Source organism: Carcharodon carcharias, chromosome 3 (genome assembly GCF_017639515.1).
Source record: "Carcharodon carcharias isolate sCarCar2 chromosome 3, sCarCar2.pri, whole genome shotgun sequence".
Classification (NCBI taxonomy): domain Eukaryota; kingdom Metazoa; phylum Chordata; class Chondrichthyes; order Lamniformes; family Lamnidae; genus Carcharodon; species Carcharodon carcharias.
The window spans coordinates 38,385,723-38,413,536 of record NC_054469.1 but is presented as its reverse complement, the minus strand read 5'-3'; the positions used below and the strand labels follow the sequence as shown (position 1 = coordinate 38,413,536).

General features: G+C 41.1%; 1 protein-coding gene across 4 annotated transcripts in view; it reads left to right on the top strand.

Annotated features, from left to right (window-relative positions):
- The first annotated feature begins 4,068 nt into the window (after positions 1 to 4,068).
- Positions 4,069 to 27,814, top strand: part of dip2ca (disco-interacting protein 2 homolog Ca) — a 594,426-nt gene continuing 570,680 nt past the window's right edge. For all 4 annotated transcript variants that reach the window (XM_041184372.1, XM_041184370.1, XM_041184371.1 and 1 more), the window contains exon 1: positions 4,069 to 4,264. In XM_041184372.1, coding sequence (XP_041040306.1) covers positions 4,180 to 4,264 — 85 coding nt within the window. In that variant the 5' untranslated portion in view covers positions 4,069 to 4,179. The remainder of the gene's footprint in view (positions 4,265 to 27,814) is intronic.

Below are 27,814 nucleotides of genomic sequence, written 5' to 3'. Positions count from 1 at the left end.
GATGACAACCTGCAACTAGTGGAGTGCCAAAGGGATCTGTGCTGGGGCCTCAATTATTTACAATATATATTAATGACTTAGATGAGGAAAGTGAATGTACTATTACCAAGTTTGCGGATGACACAAAAATAGGTGGGAAGGCAAGTGGTGAGGATGACACAAGGAGTCTACAGAGGGACATAGACAGGTTAAGTGAATGGGCAAAAACTTGGCACATGGAATATAATGTGGGAAAATGTGAGGTTATGCACTTTGGCAGGAAGAATAGAGGAACTGAATATTATTTAAATGGAGAAAGGCTGCAGCAGGCTGCAGTACAGAGGGATTTGGGAGTCCTTGTGCATGAATCTCAAAAAGAAGTTAACATATAAGTTCAGCAGGTAATAGGGAAGGCAAATGGAATGTTGGCCTTTATTTCAAAGGGAATGGAGTATAAAAACAGGGAAATCTTGCTAAAACTATACAAGGCACTAGTTAGACCATACTTACAATACTGTGGTCACTTTTGGTCCCCTTATCTAAGGAAAGATATAATGGCATTGGAGGCAGTCCAGATAAGGTTCACAAAGTTGATTCCAGGTACGGAGGGATTGTCTTATGAGGAGAAGTTGATTGGTTGGGCCTGTACTCATTGGAATTTAGAAGAATGAGAGGCAACCTTATTCTTAGGGGGCTTGACAGGGTAGATGCTGAGATGTTGTTTCCCCTTGTGGTAGGACCTGAGGGCATAATCTCATAATAAGGGGGTGCCCATTTAAGACAGAGATGAGGAGGAATTTCTTCTCTCAGAGGGTAGTGAATGTGTGGAATTCTTTACCACAGAGGGCAGTAGAAGCTGGTCGTTAAGTATATTCAAGGCTGAGATATTCAGCTTTTTAATCAGTAAGGGAATCAATGGTTATGGGGAAAAGGCAGGAAAGTGGAGCTGAGGATTATCAGATCAGTTCATTGAATGGTGGAGCAGACTTGATGGGCTGAATGGCCTTTTTCTGTTCCTAAGTCTTATGGCCTTCTTGGTAGGAACAATGCATGGAAACATGGATGCACTTACACCTGTGGAAACTGAAAGGTGCAAGTAGATCTGACAGCTCTTTCCACCTGATCAGCAGCCTGTATGGGAAAGGTGATGTATTACTGTCTGTGAAGAGGCCACCTGTTACCTGTTTGATAGCCGTATGCACAGAAAACTAACTGATGTTACTTGTGCCATCTGTTGTAGCCTGGAATGAGCCTGAGGCATAGAAGTTGAGGACATTCACATTCATAGGCAATGCTTTGTGTGCCCTTGTATTTGGCATCGGTTCCTGCTGCAACAGGTGATGTTGGTCAGTGGCTGTCTCTCTGCTGGGGTACAGCTCCTCATTCATTGCTTCTGTATCATATTGAGGTAAGATATCCTGTTGAGAAACTCCAGCAAGCTGTATGACTTGCTTTATACTTTTTTGTGCAGGTCTGTGCATCCATGCTTGATGTTATTGCTTCTGCTATGGCTGTCTCTATGGTAATCTCAGGAACACTCCTATTTGTATTGCTGAAGCCAAAAGTCAGGTCTCCAGCAGCTAGTCAGCATGAAAGGCTTTCCAAGCTTTACAAGGTAGATTGTAACCAAAAATGACTTTAAATTCTCCAGCAGCCAAAAATGACTATCCAGAGACTTACCTTAATGGAGGTGGAGAATCATTTATATATCATTGCTGAGACAAGCTTCTTGAGTGTACACATCATGTTTTTCTGGGAGGGTTTACGAATGAGTAAATCGAATTAACCCATGCACCAATTTCCTAAACGTTTCATTAGGCAAGCGAGGACTCCTATTTTAATACTTCATTGGGCACAGTGTTGATTTGACATGGCCACCAGTGATGTCTAAGGACAACCTTAGTTGGAGTATAAAAGAAGTCTTGCTACAAGTGTGAGACCACACTGAGAGGACTATGTGCAGGTTTGGTTCCCTTACTTAAGCAGGGGCATAGTTGCATTGGAGGCAGTTCAGAGAAGGTACACGGGGCTCAATCCTGGGATGAAGGAGTTGTCTTGTGAGGAAAGGGTGAGCAGTTTGGGCCTATACTTATTAGAGTTTAGAAAAATGAGAGGTGGTCTTATTGAAACATATAAAATTCTGAGAGGGCTTGACAAGGTAGATGCTGTGAGGATGTCTCCTTTCATGGGGAACTTGGAACTAGGGAGCACAGTTTCAAAATAAGGAGTCTCCCATTTAAGTCAGAGATGAGGAGGAGCTTCTTCTCTGAGGGTCATTAGTGTTTTTAATTCTCTCCCCCAGCCAACAGTAGAGGCTGTGTCATTGGATATATTCAGGGTTGAGTTAGACAGATTTTTGATTGACAAGGAAATCAAAGATTATTGGGTACAAGCAAGGGAGTGGAGTTAAGGCCAGATCAGATTATTCATGATCTTACTGACTGGCGGAGGAGGCTTGAGGGGCTGAATGGCCTTCTCCTGCTCCTATTTCTTATGTTCTTATGTTAACCTTAGTCAATGTGATGACACCCACATTTTGGGTGCATTTCTGGTATGGGATGTCCCACTGTGAAATTGGTAGGTGAAATGTTGATTTTGCACCCAAAAACTGGACAAAAACATTTTTTTTACCCTGCTGTTTCCCTCTAACTTTCACACAGTCATATTGATTATTTTCCTTCCATATAGTATTCTTACTCCTGTGGCTATCTCTGTGAGGCAGATTGTTTTTCGTTGTCTTCTCATGCATGTCCTATTTTAATTTTTTCACATTGTCTTTTCTTGCTGTACCTTTACACTCTATATTGCTTAGTTTTGTTTTGCATAGACAATTTGCATCTTTCTCTCTCACACAAATTCAATTTTCTTTCTCAGATGTAATGTTTCCCTTTGTGTCACACAAACACCTTGCACATTTCACTACCTCTCATTGTGTACATCTTGCAGACATTATTTTCCCTTTGTTCCTAGAATACTGCATCCTTTTCTAAGATGCATTGTTTCTCTCCCACATAGATGTTGTACCTTTCTGCTTTCTTCAAATCATGATGTCTGTTTCTCAGACTTGTCTCTTTTCAGATATAGTTTTTCTGTTTCTTGCAGGTGCATTATAGTTCTCTCCCTCTCCTTGTCTCTGTATTACAACCATGGTATCTTTCTCCGAAACATGCTGTATTTTTCTCTGTCTCTGAAATATTGTTTTTTTCTGCTTTGTCTTTGCCTCAGAATGTATTACAATTCTTTTCCTTGCACATGTATATTTCGTTATAAAATTACATGTGAGATACTAATGCGTGAACACAACACATTCGGTTGAAGTTCGCTCTCTAGTCGTGGAAGCTTATTTAATTTAAAATGATAGGTTAACACCTTTGCTAAAATAATAGAGCAAACGCATTAAGCTTTTGTATGCTTGTAATTTCAGAGCCACTGTACCCTTTCTTTGTCTGTGTATTGTGTATTGTATCTTTCTCACTCGGCACACGCAGTATCTGTTCTTTCATAGTCACATTTTTTTTTACTCTTAGACATATTTCTCCTTCATAATTTTCCATCTATTTCACACAATGAATCTTTCTTTCTCAGCTACTTCATTTTGCCCCTCTCTCACAGATACAAAGGGTTTCCTTCCGGATACCGTTCTCTCACATAGATCCATTCTGCCTTTTCAGATAAATTATATCTTTCCCTTACAGATACATTGTCTCATTCTCTCACACAGATGCACTGTATTATTCTCGCAGACTGATAAATGGTATCACGCTCACACAGATACATTGTATCATTGTCTCAGACCGATACATTCTCCGACACAGATACAGTATCTTTTTTTTTCTCTCTCGGACATATTGTTTCTTTATGCCTCACACTATTTTTTTCTCTCTTTCTCCTCCTCACCTTTCACTCGCTCGCTCGCTCCCTCTAGCGGCCGTCCCGGTGGGCTCGCTCCCTGCGAGCGCGCCACCCCCTCCTCCAGCACGCGCGCCGTGCTGTGCTCGCGCTGCCCCCCTCCTCTTCCTCCCTCCCTCCCTCTCCCTCCCTCTCTCTCTCTCTCCTACACACAGATAGAGCACACGCAGACATGGCGGTGGTGTGAAGCGGTGGAGATTCCCCCCCTCCTGTATAATACCATGCATCTCCTTTACCCCTGTGCCAAGTGCTGAAGTGCGGCCTCGTCACTCGGACACAAAGAGGGAGAGAATGGCGGACCGCAGCATTGATAGTCTGGCTCTTCCTCTCGAGGTGAGGGCGAAGCTGGCCGAGCTGGATTTGGAATTATCCGAAGGTAAAAGCGGATTTTTTTTTCTCTCCTTTCCCCTTCTCTTTCTCTCCTCCTTTCGTTTCATGGGTTTCTTTCCTTTTCTATTTCCGTGCTTTCTCTCCAATTCTCTCCCTCTTACCTTTTTTTGTCAATGCCCAGTCCTTCACTTTGATTTTTTTCCCCCTGTTATTTGTTTGCTTTGCAATTTATTGATGATACAGTGTTGCCTTTCAGCTGACACTCCATTTAACGGTGAAGCCGAAGGAGGTGGAAAAATAATATTAGGGCTGGGCTTTGCTCTGTTCCTCGGTTAACGGTTCTACAGCAAGGCTTCTTTTCCTTTGATTTGTTGTTGTTGAAGCTATTATTTCATTAGAAATTCTCCTTCCGATTTGGAATGGAAAAGATAAGGCAGCGTTGACATTTTAAAAAAAAAGAATATGCAATCGTGGCGTTAATTCATAGTCTTTTACCCTTGGTATGAATTATTTGTAACGAGTGATGGAGCATCAGTGTAAGCCAAACTTGAATTGCAGCATTAAAAAGAAAAATTAAAGTGGAGAGGCGTGTTAATCAAGTGTGTGTACATGTTGTGTAATATATAACAAACAGATGTTCGGTTTAGGAATAGATCTCAGAAGTGTATTGATGGCAGACGGTATAATTTAAATGTGAAGGCAGGAGACGGCATACTCTAGTACTTAATCTTGACATGACGGAAAGAGCTGAAACGTGGGGAGATACTCATTAGTGTCACTGTGTTCTTTAAGGTCGATGTGGCGTTGATTTGATGCTGCCGTTTGCACTGCCAGTTTGTAACATCCAACGTGTGCTGGAAATAACAAATAAGTTTTAGATTTTCAAACAAAAACACGGATGGCAAAAACAACCTTCTGTAGTCAGCTTTTCTGCTCATACTTTATGCCTGGCTAGGGATATACGTAACATGAGGCTTGTGTTATCCCGTAGTTTGGAACAAAAAAAAAACCGCTTCTCCGTCTTTGAATCATAACGAAATTATTTTCATCTCTTCTTTCATCTCGACGGGTGTAGGAGTGTCGAGCTCATTAATGCGTGAAACTTGTAGATTTTGGCTGTCTCTCTCGCTCGCTCCCTCCCTCCCTCCCTCCACATTTTCCCCCTCTTTGAAAGTGTTTGCATCCAGATATCTAATCCATTAGATGCCAATTCATCTTTTAGAAAGAGGCTGATATTCACCATGTCCCTCCCTTAATAGTTTCATGTGTTGTCCGAAAACTGGAATTGATAGAAACTAGCAGCTTGACAGCAGAGGAGCTTTGACCAGTTCCTAAAAAGGTCAAGCTGCGGAGTCACCGATCAATTTAACCCTTTTTTTTGGGGTCGGTTCTTTTCCATGAATACAGATGTGTGTCGTTCATTAGGTACGGCCACACATTCAAATTTTAGAAACCCTCGCCTTTAATTCCCACTCATTTTGAGTGAATCTCACCGGCTTTAGCTTCAAAAATATGATTTGTTGGATATGGCTCACTTTAAAAAAAAAATAGATTTGTTAATGAGATTGTGATCCAGAAATGAGATTCCAAGCTGTTGACACTTTGGCGGGGACTGTAAACGCTCCGGATGTTTTTTTTGTTGAAATCCGATACTTTTAAGGACGTGCGGCTCAAATCAAGGTGTAACACTGTAATCGCTCCTTCAAATCTTTTCGCACGCATTTCTTGTTTGAACGTGTGTGTGTGCTTTTGCCATGTCACTTTGGGTAAACTTCAACAATTTTAGTGTTGGAAAAGCAGTAAGTTTGTATCAACCCTTTTATGGGCTCTGCAGTTTTGACATTGTATTGGTTGGACTAGTCCCAACCCTTGCAACTGAAATGCTTAACGGTTAGACTGGGCGCAAGTAGGAAGTGAAGGAATACCAAAAGCAGTATATTTTTTTGTAAACGCATGACATGTAGCCGTTATTAATGACGTTGATTCTGCAGTCTGATTAGCTGACAGTTTGAAATTGTCCATATGTGACCTCCACACTTCGCCTTCGCCCGACTGCCTGAACATATTTAGAATTTTATAGTAGCCTTGAGAATTGCTACGGCAATTCTGCACAGGAGGTTGAGCACTCGACTTCCCAGCAAAATCTAGCTAGTGGACATTAACCTTGATTTTTTTTTTTCCTGATTTTGCTTACCAAAGTTGTTTTCGTGCAAATATCCATTGGAAGGGAATTATCCCGCCATAAACCGCGTCTCCAGAATATGCTGCACGGCGACTTGTGCCAATGTTGTGGCTGTGCCACATGTGTACTTGCTGCAATGAGAAGAGTAATAAAGAAACTGGCGATGAGAGGTTGATTGGGTAAGCAGGTGTACCAGCAAATAAAAATAGGCATCGCGGTCAAGCCGAGCTGCTTTATTCTTTATTAAAGAGTGAAGAGATTATCGGAATGAATGCGCTGCGGTGAATTGACGCTGCCAGTTTTAGTGTAACTGCGCAGGTGAGTTCATACCAACGGTGATTCCCCAAGTCGGGAACACACCTGACTTCAGAGTGAAGAGAAAAGTCATTTCCTTGCAGGACTAGTTTTGCTTTGCTTTGGTTTCACACTGGACGAAGAGTAAACCCGGTGAAATATCAACCTTAAGATAAAAGCAAAATACTGCGGATGCTGGAAACCTGAAAGAAAACCAGAAAATGCTGGGAAAACTCAGCCAGTCTGGCACCATCTGTGGAGAGAGAGAGAGAAAGAGTTAACGTTTGGAGTCAGTATGACTTCAGAGCTTTTAGCTTTAGCTCTGAAGAAGAGTAATGTTGGACTTGAACTTCTTTCTACAGTTCAATTCAATTGTAACTCTTTCGAGTACAAACACGTTTCCATCTGTTTCAGATGAAGTTACATTGTTTCATAGTTTGCCATTGTGAGATTTGAACTCTTGATCTTGGGGTTACAAACCCAGTACCATAACCACTTGGCTATTCTTCCCGCCACGGATGCCGCCAGACCGGCTGAGTTTTTCCAGCATTTGTAACATGCTCAATGGACCCCGTGGATATTTTGCAATCCACCCAACCTTTAATTTCTCCTCCTGCATTAAAATGAAGTTCTGATTTTTGGGCGGAGACACTCCTGCCTATGCATGCGTGCAGACAAGGCAGTGAGTTAGCTCTCAAGCGGGACAATTTTAAAAAAAAACCCGGACAAGGTTCTACCTGGCTGGGACCTGAACTCCCTGTTTCACACCGTTGGATGTGAAATGCCACATTTCACTGCCACTGGTGTGCTTCAGTCTTGGTTGAGCAGGCATATTCAAACACATGTCTTGTTCTCTCCCTTCCACAAAAGTTCCAATCAGGATGAATAAACACACTAAACCATGACACACAAAGGCTGAAAGTTGTTTTCATGAAAAGATAAACTACATTTGAATAAATAATGTTTGGAAACCAATAGTGCATGTTACTTGCAGTAGAGTGGATTTCCATCCAAGCAACCAGTAAAATGCCATGAAAGTTTACATTAACAATGTTGCACTAGTGTTGTATATATGGTACTCTAGCTGCCTCAAGCAATATTGGGACCCCATTTTTTTGACTCCCGAGAGCAGAAGTCATGATTTGATGGGGATTGGGGGGGGGGGGGGGGGCGGGGTGCGGAGGGGAGGCTATTCAGTACAGATTGGTGAGAAACAGATGGAGTAAAAAGAGTTTCAGCACAAAAGTGCCATGTTTAAGTGGATTCAATGGATTTGTGATCATTGGAGAGTGCTAGAATTTTAAAATTCATTCACAGGATGGGCTGGCTAGACCAGCATTTATTGCCCATCCCTAATTGCCCTTGAGAAGGTGCTGGTGAGCTGCCTTCTCGAACCGCTGCAATCCATGTGGTGTCGGTACGTGCATGGTGCTGTTATGCAGGGCAGTCTAGGATTTTGACTAGGATATGCCCAAATTAGTATAGAAAAGGATAGATCCCAGGTTCACGAGCACTGACAGTATCAACAGGTGTGATGTTTCTGAAACTCAGCAGAATGATTGACATAAAATTTTCACTATAATTAGGTCTTAGTGTAATAATATCAAATGAAAACCATACTTTGTTTCTGGGATCTGTTATAAACATACAGTACCTACTTTTAAACTTGGGAGGAATCCAAGGAGATGATTTAAATGGGCACTGCCTACCTTGCAGTATATTTTCTTCTTAAGTTATATATAATACTTGCCAACACTGCTTCTCACCAGCTGAAGGCCGATTTGATTTTATGAAGCAAAAGCATCTTGCTTGTCATCTTGTGTTAAATGTTTAATATATTCCATCAGTGAATCTTCAATGAAAAGCATAGGAAATTGCACTGAGATGAGTCCCTGTTCTGCAGTTCTTTTTGCAGTGTCATTTTAATGTGTCAGATTTGCTGATTTCTCATGTTTGTTGATCAGATAACGTGGACAATGTACGGACCATTCACAGAAACTGTGTAGTGAAAAGAGCAGAAAGCTTTTCTTCCCCTTTTCTTCTGACTGGGCTTTTCATAAAACAATGGCTTATTTTTGAATTGTACTTTAAGAAGGAGCTATTGTTTAATTTACATGAATATTTTCATTTAGGCCAATTAAAACACCAACCAATTCAACAGGTCTATCAGTAAATTCAATTCAGCAGCCAATTAGTGTAAAATAGAAATATATAAACATGAATATAAATCAAACAAGTCTATTGTTTACAAAGCTCACTGAAGTGGAATTCTGAACAGCTTTTCAGTAAAAAAGTAGTAATTGGATACATTGGTTTAAAAAAAACTTTCTACTTTTTCTCATTTATTAAAGAAAGAACTTCCACTAATTTAGTGCCTTTCACAACCTCAGGGTGTCCCAAAGCATTTTACAGCCAATAAAATGCTTTTCGAAGTGTGGCCCATGTTTTAATGTAGGAAATGTGACAGCCAATTTACACAGAGCAAATTTTCACAAACAGTAATGAAATAAATCTATTTTAGCAATGTTGGTTGAAGGAAAGTTGTTGGCATGGGCAGTGGAAAGATGTCCCTTGCTTTTTCTAAAAATTTCGTGGGATCATTTATGTCCACCTAGGAGGGCAGCTGAAGATTCAGTTTAATGTGTCATTCCAAAAGTTGGCTCCGCCAACCGTACAACACTCCCTAAGTTATTGCACTGATGTGTCAGCTTGGATTATGTGCTGCAGTCTTTGGAGTGGAGATTGAACCCACCAACTTTCTGACTGGGCCGCTGAGTCACCTTATCAGTTCTAACTTGATACAGGAACTGGTATGCCAGTTTTTTAAAAAAAAATCTTTTTTTTAACCTACTGCCTTTACTTATAGATTTATTCTTTTCCATCACCAATACTGTAATTTAGAACTGGAAAAATGTACATAATATAAAAGAACAGTCTAAGTAGCAGGCAATCTGGTGCCTGTGGGGTAGACTGTATATCATCCTGAGAAACTATTGACTAAATATGGAAAAATTCAGCTCTCAAAATAATTTCCTACTAAATAAAAGACAAATTAATCGAGGGAGTCTGGGAAAAAAATTAAAATGTAAAGTAAAAATAACTTATTGATTTTTTAATTTTCAAATGCTAATGTTAACAAGTCTATAGATTTAAAGATGAACATTTAAAAGGATTGTTGAGTGATTGTCTATACAAATCAATTATTTGGAAACCATACCTGAATAATGGTGTTTTTTTAATGTTTGGTATTAATTCAGTTGCTGTCCTGCCTATTTGTCTTCCCACATATTTTCATAGAACATGGTGATTTGAAAATGAGCTGCGATGACTAGAGTGCTGGGTACTGAGTCACTACTTGCTGATTTTCAGTGCTGGGGGCAAAGAAAATCACCATTGTATGTTTTTTCAATTTGACAATCCAAAAACCATCTACTTTTTGAGTAGCACTGTTTTTAGAAACAAGGAGGAGTATGGACACCACCTGCTGTGCAACATTTGCATAAATCCAAACACCATTTAGATATATGGCATAGGATGAGCAGTGAATTAAAAAAAAACAATTATTTGGATCCTTTTTGATCAGATATTTGGGCCTTTGAAATGGAGGAAGCATAACATCCATTTAGGGAAGTTCTTCAATTTTACATGTTTTTAAAATCGCTCTTATCAATTGAATATGAAAACATGTATCTACTTGCACTTGTCTTTTTAGGAGGTCACAGTAGCCAATGTGTCGCTTTGTCCCATGTGCAAGTTTATTCAAAAGCACTAGCAATCTTTAGGTGTTTTGTTTTGATAATTTGTTTTTGATATACTCCTGCAAACAATTGCACGTTTTTTGGACATGTCTAAATGCATTCATAAGTGTTTTCCATTATGTAACAAATAGTTATTTTTCTGGTAATTAGTTGTTGATTATCACTTAATCCACTGTAGTGATTGCATTAGAGTTACTAATCCCTCAATTTGGGCTACTTCACCTAATAACTGAAAGGACTATCCCAATTGTACGTAATGTTCAAATGATCATTGACACACACACACCCACTAATTTCCACATTATTCCTGTAAGCACCTCTATCTCTCTTCTGTTTTCTCTCTCTTTTCTCTGATCTCTCACTTTCTCTTTGTTGTCTCTTTTGAACTATTTTCACTCTCTTCTTTCTATCTCTACTATGCTACCTCTGTCTAGCTACAACTGTCTCCATCCTTCTTTTAAGAATCTCTACCCCTGACTAAGCTTTACCCATCTATTTAATTGTCCCCGTTGACTCCTTATTACTTTTGCCAGATTGTCTTTCTGTGATGTATCTTGTGACACTTTTCAGTGTTAAAACTACTAGATGAATTCAAGTTATTGTTCATGTCTGTTGACTTTGAATGAAATCATGGTTTTGTTGTGATGCTCACAATGCCAAATAATCTGTTTCATGGAAGAATAGCCATTTGTGCAAGGTGCCAGATTATTGACAAGAGTTATGGAATCATATGCCAGCATTTCCCACAGCCTTCAGCAAAGGAAATAAGAATGTTGATGAACAAAATCTATTCAAGAGAGCAATTTTCAAAGTGATTTCATGTTGGAATGCTTATTAACCTTGCCATGGAAACCCTTGACTAAAATCACTGCCTCATCCGTTTTTTATATATTGGAAATTATGTTTTTTTTGAAAATATTGAATCCATGAATGGATTTGTTTTTAATTTACATCACTTCATGAAGATTCATACATTTTTTGATGTTCTTATAACTGAATTTTGGCTGGATAATTATGACCATGCATCATGAGTTCCACCTAATACTTCTGGTTTAAGGAATTAATCTAAAATTGATTTTAAAAAGAAATAAAACTATTAATTCAGACAAGAAGTGTTCTTCTCGAAACAATTCAAATCAGCCATTCTGACAGTGATCTAATTGTAATTGAAAGTTCATTAGTACAGGACAATCGATGCAAATTAGTTCAAGTCTGGATAGGGATTTAAATTTAATTAAGTAAGATTCTAGAATTTTATTGTGTACACTTGCACTTCAGGTCACTCAGCTTAACATTGTAAGAGGAATTCCTTTTGACCTTGTTGTACAACCTAGTTCAAAGAAGAAAATGGCAGCATTGGAAATATGACTTTTACACATTAGTACATCAGTGTAATAATTCCACCAAACATCAGAAGCAAACACAGTTGTGCAAATAATGTCATGTGCTGCAAGTTAACATTAGAATTTTATATTGGATCCATGTAAATTGATCAAGTTAACTTAATTTTCAAACTTTTGCTTTATAAGTAATATTAAAAATTCTTAACAGCTCACTCAGTGAATGAAGGATGTAAATGCAAAGGAGTTTTACTGGATTGATACCTGGAATGAGTGTGTTGTCTTATGAAGAAAGTTGGACAGACTGGTCTTGGAGTTTAGAACAGTGAGGGGTGATTTGATTGAAGTATACAAGATCCTGAATGGCCTTGACAAGGTGGATGTCAAAAGGTTGTTTCCTCTTGTGGGTGAGTCCAGAACTAGGGGGCACTGTTATAAGATTAGGGATCGCCCTTTTAGGACAGAGATGAGGAGACATTTTTTCTGAGGGTTGTGCAACTTTGGAATTCTCTGCCTCAGAAGGTGGTGGATGCGGGGTCATTGAATATTTTTAAGACAGAGGTAGATAGATTCTTGTTAGGCAAGAGAATCAAAGGTTATCGGGGTTAGATTGGAATGTGGAAATCGAAACACAAGATGATCAACCATGATCTTATTGAATGGTGGAGCAGGCTTGAGGGGCCAAATGGTCTACTCCTGTTCCTATTTCTTATGTTGTTATGAATATGTGGTGTGGTACTATGGAGTTGTATAGACTTAGCCCCAATTTTATTTCTTTTTCAGCAGTGCCTTAGAATTAATCTCAACTGAGGTGGTGAAATTGCTGTAGTGTACCCTGGGTAGGCAGGTGAAAAAATAATATCTAGGTTGTTACTTTTGTTATTTAGTGACCATCTTTCTGGAAAGTTCACATGGGTGGATATTAGGTGGGAGCAGTTAAGGATGAGCTATCTGCGCAAGTGAACTGTTTGCCAGCACTCACTGTTTTAGTTCATGTGATTAATGGCTACTTGGGATGAGGCACTAGAGTACAATTGGCACTTTAGAACTTTTCCAAGTCCAAGTTGCTACTATGAGGCTACAAAAGGACATAACTAGGTTAGGTAAGTGGACAATGATCTGGCAAATGGACTATAATGTAGGAAAATGTGAGGTTGTCCATTTTGGCAGGACAATAATAAAAAAAAAGAGGCACATTATCTAAATAGTGAGAGATTGCAGAGCTCTGAGTTGCAGAGGGGTCTGGGTCATCCTAGTGCATGAGTTGCAAAAAGTTAATGTGCAGGTGCAGTAAGTAATTAGCAAAACTAACAATGTTGTCATTTATTGCAAGCGGAATTAAATACAAGAGTAGGGAGTTTATGCTTCAGTTATACAGGGCATTGGTGAGACCACATCTGGAGTACTGTGTACAATATCGGTCTCCTTATTTAAGGAAAGATGTAAATGCACTGGAAGCAGTTCAGAGAAGGTTTACAAGATTAATGCCTAGAATGGGCAGGCTGTATGTCTTATGAGGAAAGGCTGGATAGGCTAGGCTTGTATCTATTGGAATTAAGAAGAGTAAGGGACGACATGATTGAAACATATAAGATTCCGAGGGGATTTGACAGGGTGGATGTGGGAAGGATGTTTCCTCTTGTAGGAGAAATTAGAACTCAGGATTACTGTTTCAAAATAAAGGGTCGCCCATTTAGGAAAACATTTTTCTGAGGGTTGTGAGACTTTGGAATTCTCTTCCTTAGAAGGTGGTTGAGGCAGTGTCCTTGAATATCGTTAAGACAGTGGTAGATAGATTCTTGATAAGCAAAGGGGGAGGTCAAAGGTTATCGGGGGTAGGCTGGAATGTGGGGTTGAGATTAAACTCAGATCAGCCATGATCTTATTGAATGGTGGAGCAGGCTCGAGGGGCCAAGTGGCCTACTCTTGCTCCTAATTCATGTGTTCATATGGAAAAGAGAGTGAATAGGAGTTGATTGAAGGATAAAAGAAGTGTTTCACATATTTGTTGATGTTCTCACCAGCCTGCACCCTGACCAGTCCTATTGGCATCAAATGTGGCCTCCTTGGTTGATTTCCTTATGCTTGACAAGCTGTGGGTATTATTATAGTTGTTGACCCTGAATTTGCATTGTTGAGGTGTTTAGATAAAGTTGAATCATGGACCGATCATTTCATTAGAACTAAATGTTGCCAGTAAAATTCAGCAGGAGGGTCTTGATCTGAAACGCCAATTTGCCTGTCCTTTTTGGAGATGTTGATGTTGACCAGCCTGCATGTTTCCAACAGTTTCTGTTTGTGTTATTTGCAAGCTTTTATTTTAAAGATTTTATGTATTGTCTACGATTTAAATATTTTTGAGTAGGTGTGGAGCAGATTGAATGAGAAATAAGCACCCATTTCAGTTGCTTTTAAAAATATAAAAATATGGCAAAGAAAACATTCTATTGCCAAACAGTTTACAATCCTGTGTCCTCCAATATAAAAGAAGTTTTGGAGATTAATTTTTTACTTATATTTGCATAATCTATATGTTTTGGTAGGATTTAGATTTCTTCCAGGCCTACTGGAAGTGGGCAGAAAGTCATATTCTTAGGTGGTAGCACAAGTGAACTAGGAGCAGGCCACTTGGCCCCTCATTCAATAAGATCATGGCTGAGCTGACTGTAACCTCAACCCCACATTCCTGCCTACCCCCGATGACCTTTCACCCCCCTTGTAATCAAGAATCTATCTACCACTGTCTTAAAAATATTCAAAGACTCTGTTTCCATCACCTTTTCAGGAAGAGAGTTCTAAAGACTCACGAGCCTCTGAGAAAAAAAATTCTCCTAGTTTCTGTCTTAAATGAGCAACCGCATATTTTTAAACAGTTATCCCTAGTTTTAGATTCTCCCACAAGAGGAAACATCTTCTCCACATCTGCCCTGTCAAGACCCCTCAATCTTATATGTTTCAATGAAGTTGCCTCTTGATCTTCTAAATTTTGGTGGCTACAAGCCTAACCTGTCCAGCCTTTCCTCATAGGACAACCCACCCGTTCCTGTTATTGGTCTAGTGAACCTTTTCTGAACTGGCCTTCTGAAATGCATTTACAACTTTCTTTAAGTAAGGAGACCAGTATTGTACACAGTACTCCAGATGTAGCCTCACCTATGCCCTGTACAACTGAAGCATAATCTCCCTACTTTTGTAATCAATTCCTCTCTCAATAAATGATAACATTCTATTAGCTTTCCTAACTGCCTGCTGACCTGCATACTAATCTTTTGTGATTCATGCACTAGGACACCTAGCTTCCTCTGACTCTCTGAGCTCTGCAATCTCTCATCATTTAGATAATATGCTTTTTTTTTATCCTTCCTGCCAAATGAACTATTTCACATTTACCCACATTATACTCCATTTGCAGATCTTTGTCCACTCATTTAACCTATCTATGTCACTTTGTAGCCTCCTTACGTCCTCTTCACAATTTACTTTGTTACCCAGCTTTATAAATTATAATTATAAAACGTTGAGACCTGTTGAAAAAGTTGAGCACTGATCCCTGTGATACATTTTTTGTCACATCCTGCCATCCAGGAAAATACACATTTATGTCAACTCTGCTTTCTGTTAGCTAGCCAATCTTCTATCCATGTTACCTCCTACACCATGAGCTATTTTCTGCAATAACCTTTGATGTGGCACTTTATCAAATGCCTTCTGGAAATCTTAGTACAGTACATCCACCAGTTCCCCTTTATCCACAGCACATGTGACTCCTTCAAGGAACTCCAATAAGTTGGTTAAACATGATTTCCCTTTTACAAAACCATGTTGACTCTGCCTGATTGCCTTGAATTTTTCTATGTGCCCTGCTATAACATCTTTAATAATAGCTTCTAACGTTTTCCCTAACTGGCTTATGGTTTCCAGCTTTCTGTCTCCCTCCCTTTGAACAAAGGAATTATATTTGTTATTTTTCAATCTAATGGAACCTTCCCCAAATCTAGAGAACTTTGGAAAATTAAAACCAGTGCATCAACTTTCTCACTAGCCACTTCTTTCAAGGCCTTAGTGTGAAGTCCACCCCGACCTAGAGATTTGCCAGCCTCAACAATTTTCTCAATACTACTTCCCAGGTATTTGTAGTTTTCTCGAGTTCCTCCCTCCCTTCCATTTCCTGATTTACAACTATTTCTGGGATGTTATTTGTGTCCTGTATAGTGAAGACCGAAGCAAACTACCTGTTTAATTCATCTGCCATCTCCCTACTTTCCATTTCCATTAGACGCACTCTCTATGGACCAATGCTCACTTTGTTAACTCTTTTACTTAAATATCTGTAGAAACTCTGAGTATCAGTTCTTCATGTTACTAGCTAGCTTTCTCTCATGCTCTAATTTTTCCCTCCTTATTAATCTTTTTGTCATTCTTTGCTGTTCTTTATATTCCTTCCAATCTTCTGATCTGCCGCCAGTCTTTGCTTAATAATATGCTTTTTCTTTAAGTTTGATACTATCTTTAACTTTTTTAGTTACCACAGATGGTGGGCCCTCCCCTTGGAATTTTTCTATCTCATTAGAATGTATCTATGGTGTGTATTCTGAAATATCCCTTTAAATGTCTGCCGTTGAATCTCTATTGATGTATTCTTTAACCTCATTTGCCAGTTCACTTTAGCTAACTCTGCTTTCATGACCTCAGAATTGCCCTTAATTAAGTTTAAAATATGAGTCTTGGATGCACTCGTTTCTCCCTTATTATGAATGTAAAATTCAATCATATGATCGCTGCTACCTAGGGGTGCCTTCACTAGGGATGTCACCAATTAATCCTACCTTATTGCACAATCCCATGTCTAGTATAACCTGCTCTATAGTTGGCTCCAGAATGTGTCATTCCATGAGTTCTATGAGCTCCTCATCTATGCTACCTTTGCCCATCTGATTTTTCTAGTGCTAAAATGCTACTTAATCCCGATAATACCGATGATTGGAAATGTAATCACACTAACCATATATTTAGATTAAAGAAGGTACTTTTGCCAGAGGTTTGGCAGTCCCTTTTCATTGCATGTTGACCTTAGCACTCCACATTTTTGGTACAGTTTTGATTCATTGAGGTTTATGACACTTGCATGTGAGTAGAATTAAATTTGCATAGAGATTATTGTATTAAAAATGCTGTCCTGTCTTTCTTCCAAAGCATTTCAGTGAAATTCCTGCACATAATTTTCATTCACTTGTCTCTAAACAAAATATGCTACACCAATAATGGACTTGAACTTCTGAAACTTTGAGTTGACATTCCTCTGAACTGGTTTAAGATTTTGATAGCATTATCAGAATTAATATACTCAATCCTTTCGTGAAAAATGTGACAAAATTTGCAAATAACTTTGTCTTTACAACTTTTAATTAGAGAATGCATTGTTTATTTTTCCTACATCCTTTATCCCACTAACCCTCCCCGCACCACACGCCCCCCCCCCCCCCACACACACACACACACACACACACACACACACACACACACACACACACACACACACACACACCCCTCCACTGCACCACACCATATCCATTTCTTCTTTTCTCTTGTGAAAACATTGACCCATGCAGGGATATGGTGCATGTTGCCCTCTGATACCTTTCTTGACAGTCATTCTTTATACATCATACCAGGTGGTTAATATACTTCGGAGTCAGTCAAGTTTTACATTCATAGCCAGTGAACGAATGGATGTATGGAATTGTTTTGACATTTTTCCTGACTTGAAGCAGGGTGGTTCCAGTACTTTGGGACTTTGGTTGATGATGGAGACAGACCTCTTGGAAGGAGCTTCAAGCCTGACGGAGATTTGGGTGCTATTCACTTGACAAAAATTTTCGCATGATGTTCCGTGTGGTTTACTGCACAGCGTTCATGCATACACTACCACGGAATTTTGCTTCTTTAGTTCCTGATTTGGCTGTTGCATGCAAACATGGACCAATATGTGGAATATAATAGAATTGTATTTAATGGAATAAAGCTGCATCATTACTATCATTACTAGAAGGTTAAATGCTCTGCCTCCAGAATTAGCTGACTCACCCAGCAGAGTCTTTTCACCATCTATAAGGCACAAGTTGAGAATGTGTTGGCGTACTCTCCACTTGCATAGATGAGTGAAGACCCAACAACACTCAAGAAGCTTGACACCATCCAGGACAAATTGATTGGGATCCTAACCACCACCACCACCTTAAACGTTCACTCCCTCTGCCGCTAACGCATTGTGTCTGCAGCATGTACCGTCTGCAAGATGTACTGCAGCTCCTTGCCAAGTTTTCTTCAGCATCACCTTCCAAACCCTTGACCTCGACCACCTAGAAGGACAAGAGCAGCAGGTGCATGGGAAGATCACCTACACGTTCCCCTTTGAGTCACATACCATCTGGATCTGGAATTATGTTGCAATCCCTTCATCTTTGCTGGGTCAAAGTCCTGGAACTTCCTACTTAATAGCACTGTGGAAGTGCCTTCACCACATGAACTGCAGCAGTTCAAGATGGCAATTCACCACATCCTTCTCAAGGATGATGGCATTCAATAAATGCTGACCTTACTAATGACATTTCATAAATGAATAAAAAAAGGATGAATTTCATCAGTTCTTAGTTTAATATGTGTTGGTAATGGGTGCATATTTTCTTTTTGGGCAAATTCTTTTGAGTTGTACCTGATACATGTGCAGATCTTGCTATATGTTGCAGTAACTTGTCTTAGACCATGCCACTTTCCTCTGTAAATTATGCTGTATAAAAAGCACGCTGGACACGAATCTTGAGGTGAAAACATCAGAAATATTTGTAATCATACTGAGGATTTTATAAATCATTTGCGCAGATCCTTACATTCTAAGTGAGCTAAGTAACTAACTGCTTGTAGGTGCACTTTTTGTGGTGTAAAAATGTCACTTCAACTACAACACTGGCATCTACCAGGCAATGTGGAAAATTGTCCATGTATGTCCTGTACGCAAAAAGCAGAGCAAATCCAACCCAGCCAATTACTGCCCCATCAGTGAAAAGTGATGGAAGGAGTCACCAACAGTGCTATCAAGCAGCACTTGCTTAGCAATAACCTGCTCACTGACGCTCAGTTGGGTTCTGCCAGGGTCACCCAGCTCCTGCCCTCATTATAGTCTTGGTTCAAACATGGACAAAAGAGCTGAACTCCAGAGATGAGGTGAGAGTGATTGCCCTTGACGTCAAGGCAGCATTTGATCAAGTGTGGCATCAAGGAGCCCTAGCAAAACTGGAGTCGATGGGAATCGGGGAAAACTCTCCACCGGTTGGAGTCATACCTAGCACAAAGGAAAATGGTTGTGGTTGTTGGAGGTCAATCATCTCATTTCCAGGACATCAGGTTCCTCAGAATAGTGTCCTAGGCCCAACCATCTTCAGCTACTTCATCAATGACCTTCCTTTTATCATCAGGTCAGAAGTGGGGATGTTCACTGATGATTGCACAATGTTCAGCACCCTTTGCGATGACTCAGATACTGAAGTTGTCCATGTCCAAATGTAGCAAGACCTGGACAATATCCAGGTTTGGGCTGATAAGTGGCAAGTAACATTCACGCCACATAAGTGTCAGGCAATGACCATCTCCAACAAGATAGAATCTAACCAAAGACCCTTGACATTCAATGGCATTACCATTGCTGAATCCCCCACTATAAACATCCTGGGGGTTACCATTGACCAGGACTGGACTAACCATATACTGTGGCTACAAGGGCAGGTCAGAGGCTAAGAATCCTGTGGTGAGTACTCATCTCCTGATTCCCAAAAGCAAGACCACCATCTACAAAGGCACAAGTCAGGAGTGTGATGGAATACTCTCCACTTGCCTGGATGGGTGCAGCTGCAATAACACTTGAGAAGCTTGACACCATCCAGGACAAAGCAGCCCGCCTGATTGGCACCCCATCCACAAACATTCACTCCCTCCACCACCAACGCACAGTGGCAGCAGTATGTACTGATGCACTGATACAAGATGCACTGCAGGAACTCACCAAGCATCCTTCGACAGCACCCTCCAAATCCATGACCACTACCATTTAGAAGGATGAGGGCAGCAGGCACATGGGAACACCACCTGGAGGTTCCCTTCCAAGTCACCCATCATCCTGATTTGGAAATATCTTGCCGTTCCTTCACTGTCACTGGTTCAAAATCCTGGAACTCGTTCCCTTACAGCACTTTGAGTGCACTTACACCCCAAGGACTACTGTGGTTCAAGAAGGCAGCTCACCACCTCTTTCTCAAGGGCAATTAGGGATGTTCAATATATGCTGACCTAGCCAGGGATGCTCACATCCCATGAACGAATTAAAAAATGTCATCACAACTGCATGCAGCATTTCAAACACTTCTAATCCTGTGCTTCTGAAAAATCTATTGGTGATCAAAGATACTGTTAGAAACTGAGGCTGCCTTCTGCTTAGAGGAAGCACCAGACATACTTATACATCCAAATAAATTGTAGAAGCATATGAATATCCCTTGCCAATTTAATAAAAAGCGGGTTAACTCCAGTGTGAATTACTTTCCAATTAACTGACCTGTGTGTCATAATAGCTACCTCTGTTCCTTTGTTGCAAATCTTCTGAGTACACAGATAAATCTTAATAAATCTGACATGGTTGACTCTGTGTTTCTATTTTTCTTTAAATAGAGATTTTCCTTAGTTTGAACTGTTGCCAGGGTACCCGGACTTTCAGTTCTAATGGCCAAGCAATCTTGGTGATAGAATCTCTGAAAACAATGAATATTGAATTGCCCTTGGAGGCTGCAGTTGATGACTTGCCTTACAAAATGAACTATTTTTAAACTGTTTTCTGAAAAAAAAAACCTTTCTGATCACAAACCAGATGAATTTGGATAAGGCTTTCAAGTACTGAACTTTAAGTAGCCTGCAAACTAGAGTATATTTTGGTAGGAGATGGAGGGAAAGGTTGCATGTTGTTTGTGTTCCATATGGCTATTTTGCTTATCATGCATATTAGTCATTGTGTCTGAGAGGCCTGCTGTGTAAGTGGTTGACAACATCTGCTAGAATTGTGGTGGGGTATCGGCCTACGTGGTTCTCCCTATGAGGAACAGACAGGGATTTGTGAATTTTTTTTTTAACTCAGTGCAGGAAGAAAATGCCACTCTTTTTTTTAAAAAAATGGTTTTGACGTGAATGCTGATCGGTATTCTGCTGACATACGTGAATTGTGAAACATTTGGATGTGCACCATTTCCTAGGTATATCTGCTCTACAGGAATGCCTAGGTGGATTTGCAGTTTGAAATGTGATGTCTTGATTGGGCACCTCACTGGGCTTGATTTGGTTAGGTAGAACTGGTGTCCCTCCTTAATATGCGAGCAGACACATGAAGGTGACTATTGAATTTAAATGTAATAAAACTAAATAAATAGCTATCCAGTGAAACGGAACACATCAAAACTGCAAGTTTCCTGCCTTCCTTTGGTTAACATTTTGTGGTTGAAATAACTTAGCTGGTCGAAGTGCCCATGAAGGGTGTACTTAGTATGAACAAAATGTGTGGCAAACAACAAAAGGTCTCCTATGCGACAGAATAGTTTGACTTTTAAACCACTGAACAGAGCAAAATAAACTAAGAGGTTGTAGCCATGTCACCTGCACTCAATACCTACAAGTTCCAGCCAAGCAATTGCCTCCCATTTACCTTCATGACATCAGTCACTGCATTTCGGAAGTAATTCATTCTACGTGCAAAGATGTGGTGAGGTGTATTATAATTTTTATTTCACTCTTGCTAATTCTCTTCTTACGTTGCATGGTCTCTCTCTCTCTCTCTTTCAACAGCTACTGCCACAAAATAAAAAAGCCTATACTCTGTTTGGGGTAGGTGAGTTGCCTCCCTTCTGCATTACATTTTAGTTATAGTTGTTTGGTAGTACAGAACTTGAGTATTGCCGAAAGAAGAGATGTGTCAACACTTTTTGTCTTGCACTCATCAGGACACTTTGCAAGAATACCAATATAAGGGGAAAACAACAATTTATTCTCTTTGTGAAGAGAGTGCTGTTTGGTTGGCAAGTGGACCCTGATTTTGAAGTTTTGCGACACATGTTGCTGGTGTGTCAGGCACATTTTTCATGACCGGCCAGCAAATTTTGGAAAATTTGGTTCGAGCCCAATTTTCTTGGAACACAGGATTATAGGAAATAGGAGCAGGAGTAGGTCATTCAACCAAATCATGGCTGATCTTCTCCCTCAATGATTTTCTACATTGTCCCAATCTGTTTTGGCTGGGATGTCCCATCTCAGTGATGTACTCCAATGGATAAAACAAATTCCCGAAAGTATTTACTCTTGAAGCTGCAGAGGTACAGCCAAAGCTCACAACTCATGGAGTTGGCTTACAAGTGCTTCACTGTACTCTAATGCCACCATGTTCCCCAGAATCAGTTTCTTGGATAATCATGTTGTGTGTACTGTACCTTGTATTCTGTAGCAGTAAAGCTTATAACCAAAGAAAAACTGCATGACAAAATAAAGTCCAAATGCCTGTAAACCCCACCTAGATAAAATGGAATCAAACCTAGGTGATATCCTAAACAAAAACAGAATTACCTGGAAAAACTCAGCAGGTCTAGCAGCATCGGCGGAGAAGAAAAGAGTTGACGTTTCGAGTCCTCATGACCCTTCGACAGAACTTGAGTTCGAGTCCAGGAAAGAGCTGAAATATAAGCTGGTTTAAGGTGTGTGTGTGGGGGGCGGAGAGATAGAGAGACAGAGAGGTGGAGGGGGTTGGTGTGGTTGTAGCGACAAACAAGCAGTGATAGAAGCAGAATATCAAAAGATGTCAACAACAATAGTACAATAGAACACATAGGTGTTAAAGATAAAGTTGGTGATATTATCTAAACGAATGTGCTAATTAAGAATGGATGGTAGGGCACTCAAGGTATAACTCTAGTGGGTTTTTTTTTTTTTTTTTATTTTATATAATGGAAATAGGTGGGAAAAGGAAAATCTTTATAATTTATTGGGAAAAAAAAAGAGAAGGGGGAAACAGAAAGGGGGTGGGGATGGGGGAGGGGACTCACGACCTAAAGTTGTTGAATTCAATATTCAGTCCGGAAGGCTGTAAAGTCCCTAGTCGGAAGATGAGGTGTTGTTCCTCCAGTTTGCGTTGGGCTTCACTGGAACAATGCAGCAAGCCAAGGACAGACATGTGGGCAAGAGAGCAGGGTGGAGTGTTAAAATGGCAAGCGACAGGGAGGTTTGGGTCATTCTTGCGGACAGACCGCAGGTGTTCTGCAAAGCGGTCGCCCAGTTTACGTTTGGTCTCTCCAATGTAGAGGAGACCACATTGGGAGCAACGAATGCAGTAGACTAAGTTGGGGGAAATGCAAGTGAAATGCTGCTTCACTTGAAAGGAGTGTTTGGGTCCTTGGACGGTGAGGAGAGAGGAAGTGAAGGGGCAGGTGTTGCATCTTTTGCGTGGGCAAGGGGTTGTGCCATAGGAGGGGGTTGAGGAGTAGGGGGTGATGGAGGAGTGGACCAGGGTGTCCCGGAGGGAGCGATCCCTACGGAATGCCGATAAGGGGGGTGAAGGGAAGATGTGTTTGGTAGTGGCATCATGCTGGAGTTGGCGGAAATGGCGGAGGATGATCCTTTGAATGCGGAGGCTGGTGGGGTGATAAGTGAGGACAAGGGGGACCCTATCATGTTTCTGGGAGGGAGGAGAAGGAGTGAGGGCGGATGCGCGGGAGATGGGCCGGACACGGTTGAGGGCCCTGTCAACGACCGTGGGTGGAAAACCTCGGTTAAGGAAGAAGGAGGACATGTCAGAGGAACTGTTTTTGAATGTAGCATCATCGGAACAGATGCGACGGAGGCGAAGGAACTGAGAGAATGGGATGGAGTCCTTACAGGAAGTGGGGTGTGAGGAGCTGTAGTCGAGATAGCTGTGGGTGTCGGTGGGTTTGTAATGGATATTGGTGGACAGTCTATCACCAGAGATTGAGACAGAGAGGTCAAGGAAGGGAAGGGAAGTGTCAGAGATGGACCACGTGAAAATGATGGAGGGGTGGAGATTGGAAGCAAAATTAATAAATTTTTCCAAGTCCTGACGAGAGCATGAAGCAGCACCGAAATAATCATCGATGTACCGGAGAAAGAGTTGTGGAAGGGGGCCGGAGTAGGACTGCAACAAGGAATGTTCCACATACCCCATAAAGAGACAGGCATAGCTGGGGCCCATGCGGGTACCCATAGCCACACCTTTTATTTGGAGGAAGTGAGAGGAGTTGAAGGAGAAATTGTTCAGCGTGAGAACAAGTTCAGCCAGACGGAGGAGAGTAGTGGTGGATGGGGATTGTTCGGGCCTCTGTTCGAGGAAGAAGCTAAGGGCCCTCAGACCATCCTGGTGGGGGATGGAGGTGTAGAGGGATTGGACGTCCATGGTGAAGAGGAAGCGGTAGGGGCCAGGGAACTGGAAATTGTTGATGTGACGTAAGGTGTCAGAGGAATCACGGATGTAGGTGGGAAGGGACTGGACAAGGGGAGAGAGAAGGGAGTCAAGATAACGAGAAATGAGTTCTGTGGGGCAGGAGCAAGCTGAGACGATCGGTCTACCGGGGCAGTTCTGTTTGTGGATTTTGGGTAGGAGATAGAAGCGGGCCGTCCGAGGTTGGGCAACTATCAGGTTGGAAGCTGTGGGAGGGAGATCCCCAGAGGAGATGAGGTCAGTGACAGTCCTGGAAACAATGGCTTGATGTTCAGTGGTGGGGTCATGGTCCAGGGAGAGGTAGGAGGAAGTGTCTGCGAGTTGACGCTCAGCCTCCGCGTGGTAGAGGTCAGTGCGCCAGACAACAACAGCACCACCCTTGTCAGCGGGTTTGATGACAATGTCAGGGTTGGACCTGAGAGAATGGAGTGCAGTAAGTTCAGAGAGAGACAGGTTAGAATGGGTGAGAGGAGCAGAGAAATTGAGACGACTAATGTCGCGCCGACAGTTCTCAATGAAAAGATCGAGAGAAGGTAAGAATCCAGAGGGAGGGGTCCAGGTGGAGGGAGAATATTGAAGATGGGTAAAAGGATCCGTTGAACTGGGAGAGGACTCCTGCCCAAAGAAGTGAGCCCGGAGACGAAGACGGCGGAAGAAGAGTTCAGTATCATGCCGAGCCCGAAATTCATTGAGGTGAGGGCGTAAGGGTATGAAACTAAGTCCTTTGCTGAGCACTGAACGTTCAGCATCGGAGAGGGGAAGGTCAGGGGGTATAGTGAATACACGGCTGGGGTTGGGATTGGAAGATGGGGTGGGGACGGAGGGACAGGCAGGGGTGGAGGGTCCTAGATGGGTGTTGGTGTCGATGAGTTGTTGGAGCTTGCGTTCCTTAGCACTTGAGAGAAAGAGAAAAAGTTTCTTGTTGAGGCGTCGGATGAGCCGAAGGATAAAATGAAACTGGGGGCACGCGCAGCTTTGAAAAAGGGTACGGCGGTGCTGCTGGAGGGAGAGGTCCAGTGTGTTCATATGGCGGCGCATGGCACTGAGAGTGGATTTCAGAATGTGACGGGAACAGCAGTCCGAGAAACGTTTTATGTCCCGGAGATACCTGTAATCCTGGGTGGGTTCGAAACATGAGGGGTGGAATTTCAGTTGAAATCCATGTGGGGTAAGTCGGAGACGGAGACAGTCACTGAGAAAGGAGATATGGCTGTGAAAGCGGGTTTTAGTAAACACCTTGTCAAACACTAGGAGAGAAATGGAAAGCAATGAAGGTGAACAAGGCAACAGAGAAATCCGGAAATCTTGTCGCAGAGAGGAACAGAACTTCTTCAAGGAGGTAGGCATTTCTTGAAGAGCAGTATATCCTAGCAACCTGCACACACATTGCTGCTGGCATTTTGAGTAAACAACAGTTGATGATAACTACCTTGTACATTCTAACAGTTTATTTTATATAGTTCACAGAAGTGAAGTGCACGGTCATATGTGACTGAAAAAATGCAATTGCTTTCTAATTCTAACCTGTGCAACACTTGTGTCTCAGTTACAGCTCATTTGGCAGTGCGCTCACCCCTGAGTCAAAGCATTCTGGGTGCAAGACCCATCCCAGGACCTGAGCACACAAATCAAAACTGACACCCCTGTGCCATACTGAGGAAGTGCTGCACTATCAGAGGTGCAGTCTTTTGGAAGAGACATTAAATTGAGGCCTTGCCTGCACTATTTTGAAGAACAGGGGAGTTATCCCCAGTGTCCTGGCCTATATTTATCACTCAATCAAAATCACAAAAAGAGAGTATCGAGTCATTTTTTGCATTGCTGTTTGTGGGAGCTTGCTGTGTGCACATTGCCTGCTGCCTTTCCTACATTACAACAGTGACTGCACTTCAAAGTACTTAATTAACTGTAAAGCAATTTGAGACGTCTGATGATCATGAAAGGCTAGGTTATTTCCAGGTTGGACAATTATCTGTATAAGGTTGTTGAATGCAAATGCTTTCAATGAGTGCGGGAGTTATTCTTTGATGTTTTTTTTACATAAAATCACATGGAATGTACAGCACAGAACTGGGCCATTTGGTGCAATCAATCCATTCCAACGTTTACGCTGCACTTGAGCCTCCTCCCATCCTTTCTTATCTAACTCTGTCTCTTTAAATGTCTATTCACATCAACTCCCATGGTATTGAGTTCCGCATTTTCACCACTTTCTGGGGAAAGAATTTTTTTCTCTGAAATCCCTATTTACTTTCTTGGTGACTTTCTTATATTGATGGTCTCTAGTTTCGATCTTCCCCTCGAGTGGGATTCTTTCATAATTTTAAACGTCCCTTTTGAGTCACCCCTCGGCTTTCTCTTTTTCAAGAGAAAAGAGATCAGCCTATTCATCTTTTCATGATAGTTCTGGTATAATCCTAGTAAATCATTTTGTACCTTTTACCAGTGTTTCTATATCATTTTTATAATATACATGGCCAGAAGTGTGCTCAATACTTAAATGTGGCCTAAGATTTGATACAAGTTTACATAACTTATAAAAGTAGAGAAGTTATCTACTTTTGCTTAACTTTTTTACCATTGTTCGTTACTCTGGTAATAAACAATACATTCCCCACCTTATGTCATATGATTTTTTTTAAAAAATTGATGTTTTTGGGAAATAATCTTGGCCCTGTTTTGAACTGAGTCAAAGCTTTAAAGAGGACCGAGTTGAGAGGCAATTCAGTCTGTCCATAAATCTATGTTGATTGTAAGTAATCATTGAACATGATTTTGGTAATACTGTTAATGGGACTGAACATTTTTATTGTATTTTGAGCATATTACTAGCAACAGTATGTTAATTTTTTGTCGTGGTCATGACATTTCTTTTAGAAATTGAAACTTAATTATGGGGAAAAGATGGGAGCTTTTTTTAATCTGCTAATGAAAGCCTATTCTCTGTAATCTCACATTTCAAAGCTGTGTGTTCTCCATGATTTCACTTGTGCGTCATTAATTATGGACTAAAACAGACATTCTCCCGTATTTCATTAAAATAATTTCAGCTCTCATATTATTTGGCTGCACAAACACTTTTGCCATTTCAAAGAGCTTTGAGACTAACCAAGTGCTTTACAGAGGTTAAATGTTGTAAAATTTCCATGTTGATTTGGTAGAGAGCATTGTTTTGTGATTTCCTCTCTCGTTTTATCTTTATTCTTATGTTAAGTTCTCCAAATTCCAAAAGGTCTCCACATTCAAAGGATCATCCTCCGCCATTTCCGCCAACTTCAGCATGATGCCACCTCCAAATACATCTTCCCTTCACCACACCCCCCCAACCTTCAGCATTCTGTAGAGACCATTCCCTCCGGGACACACTGGTCCACTCATCTGTCACCCTCAACACCTCAACCCCTTCCACGGCACCTTTCCAAGCAATCGCAAAAGGTGCAGCAACTCCCCCTTTACTTCCCTCCCCTCCTCACCGTTGGTCTACTGCATT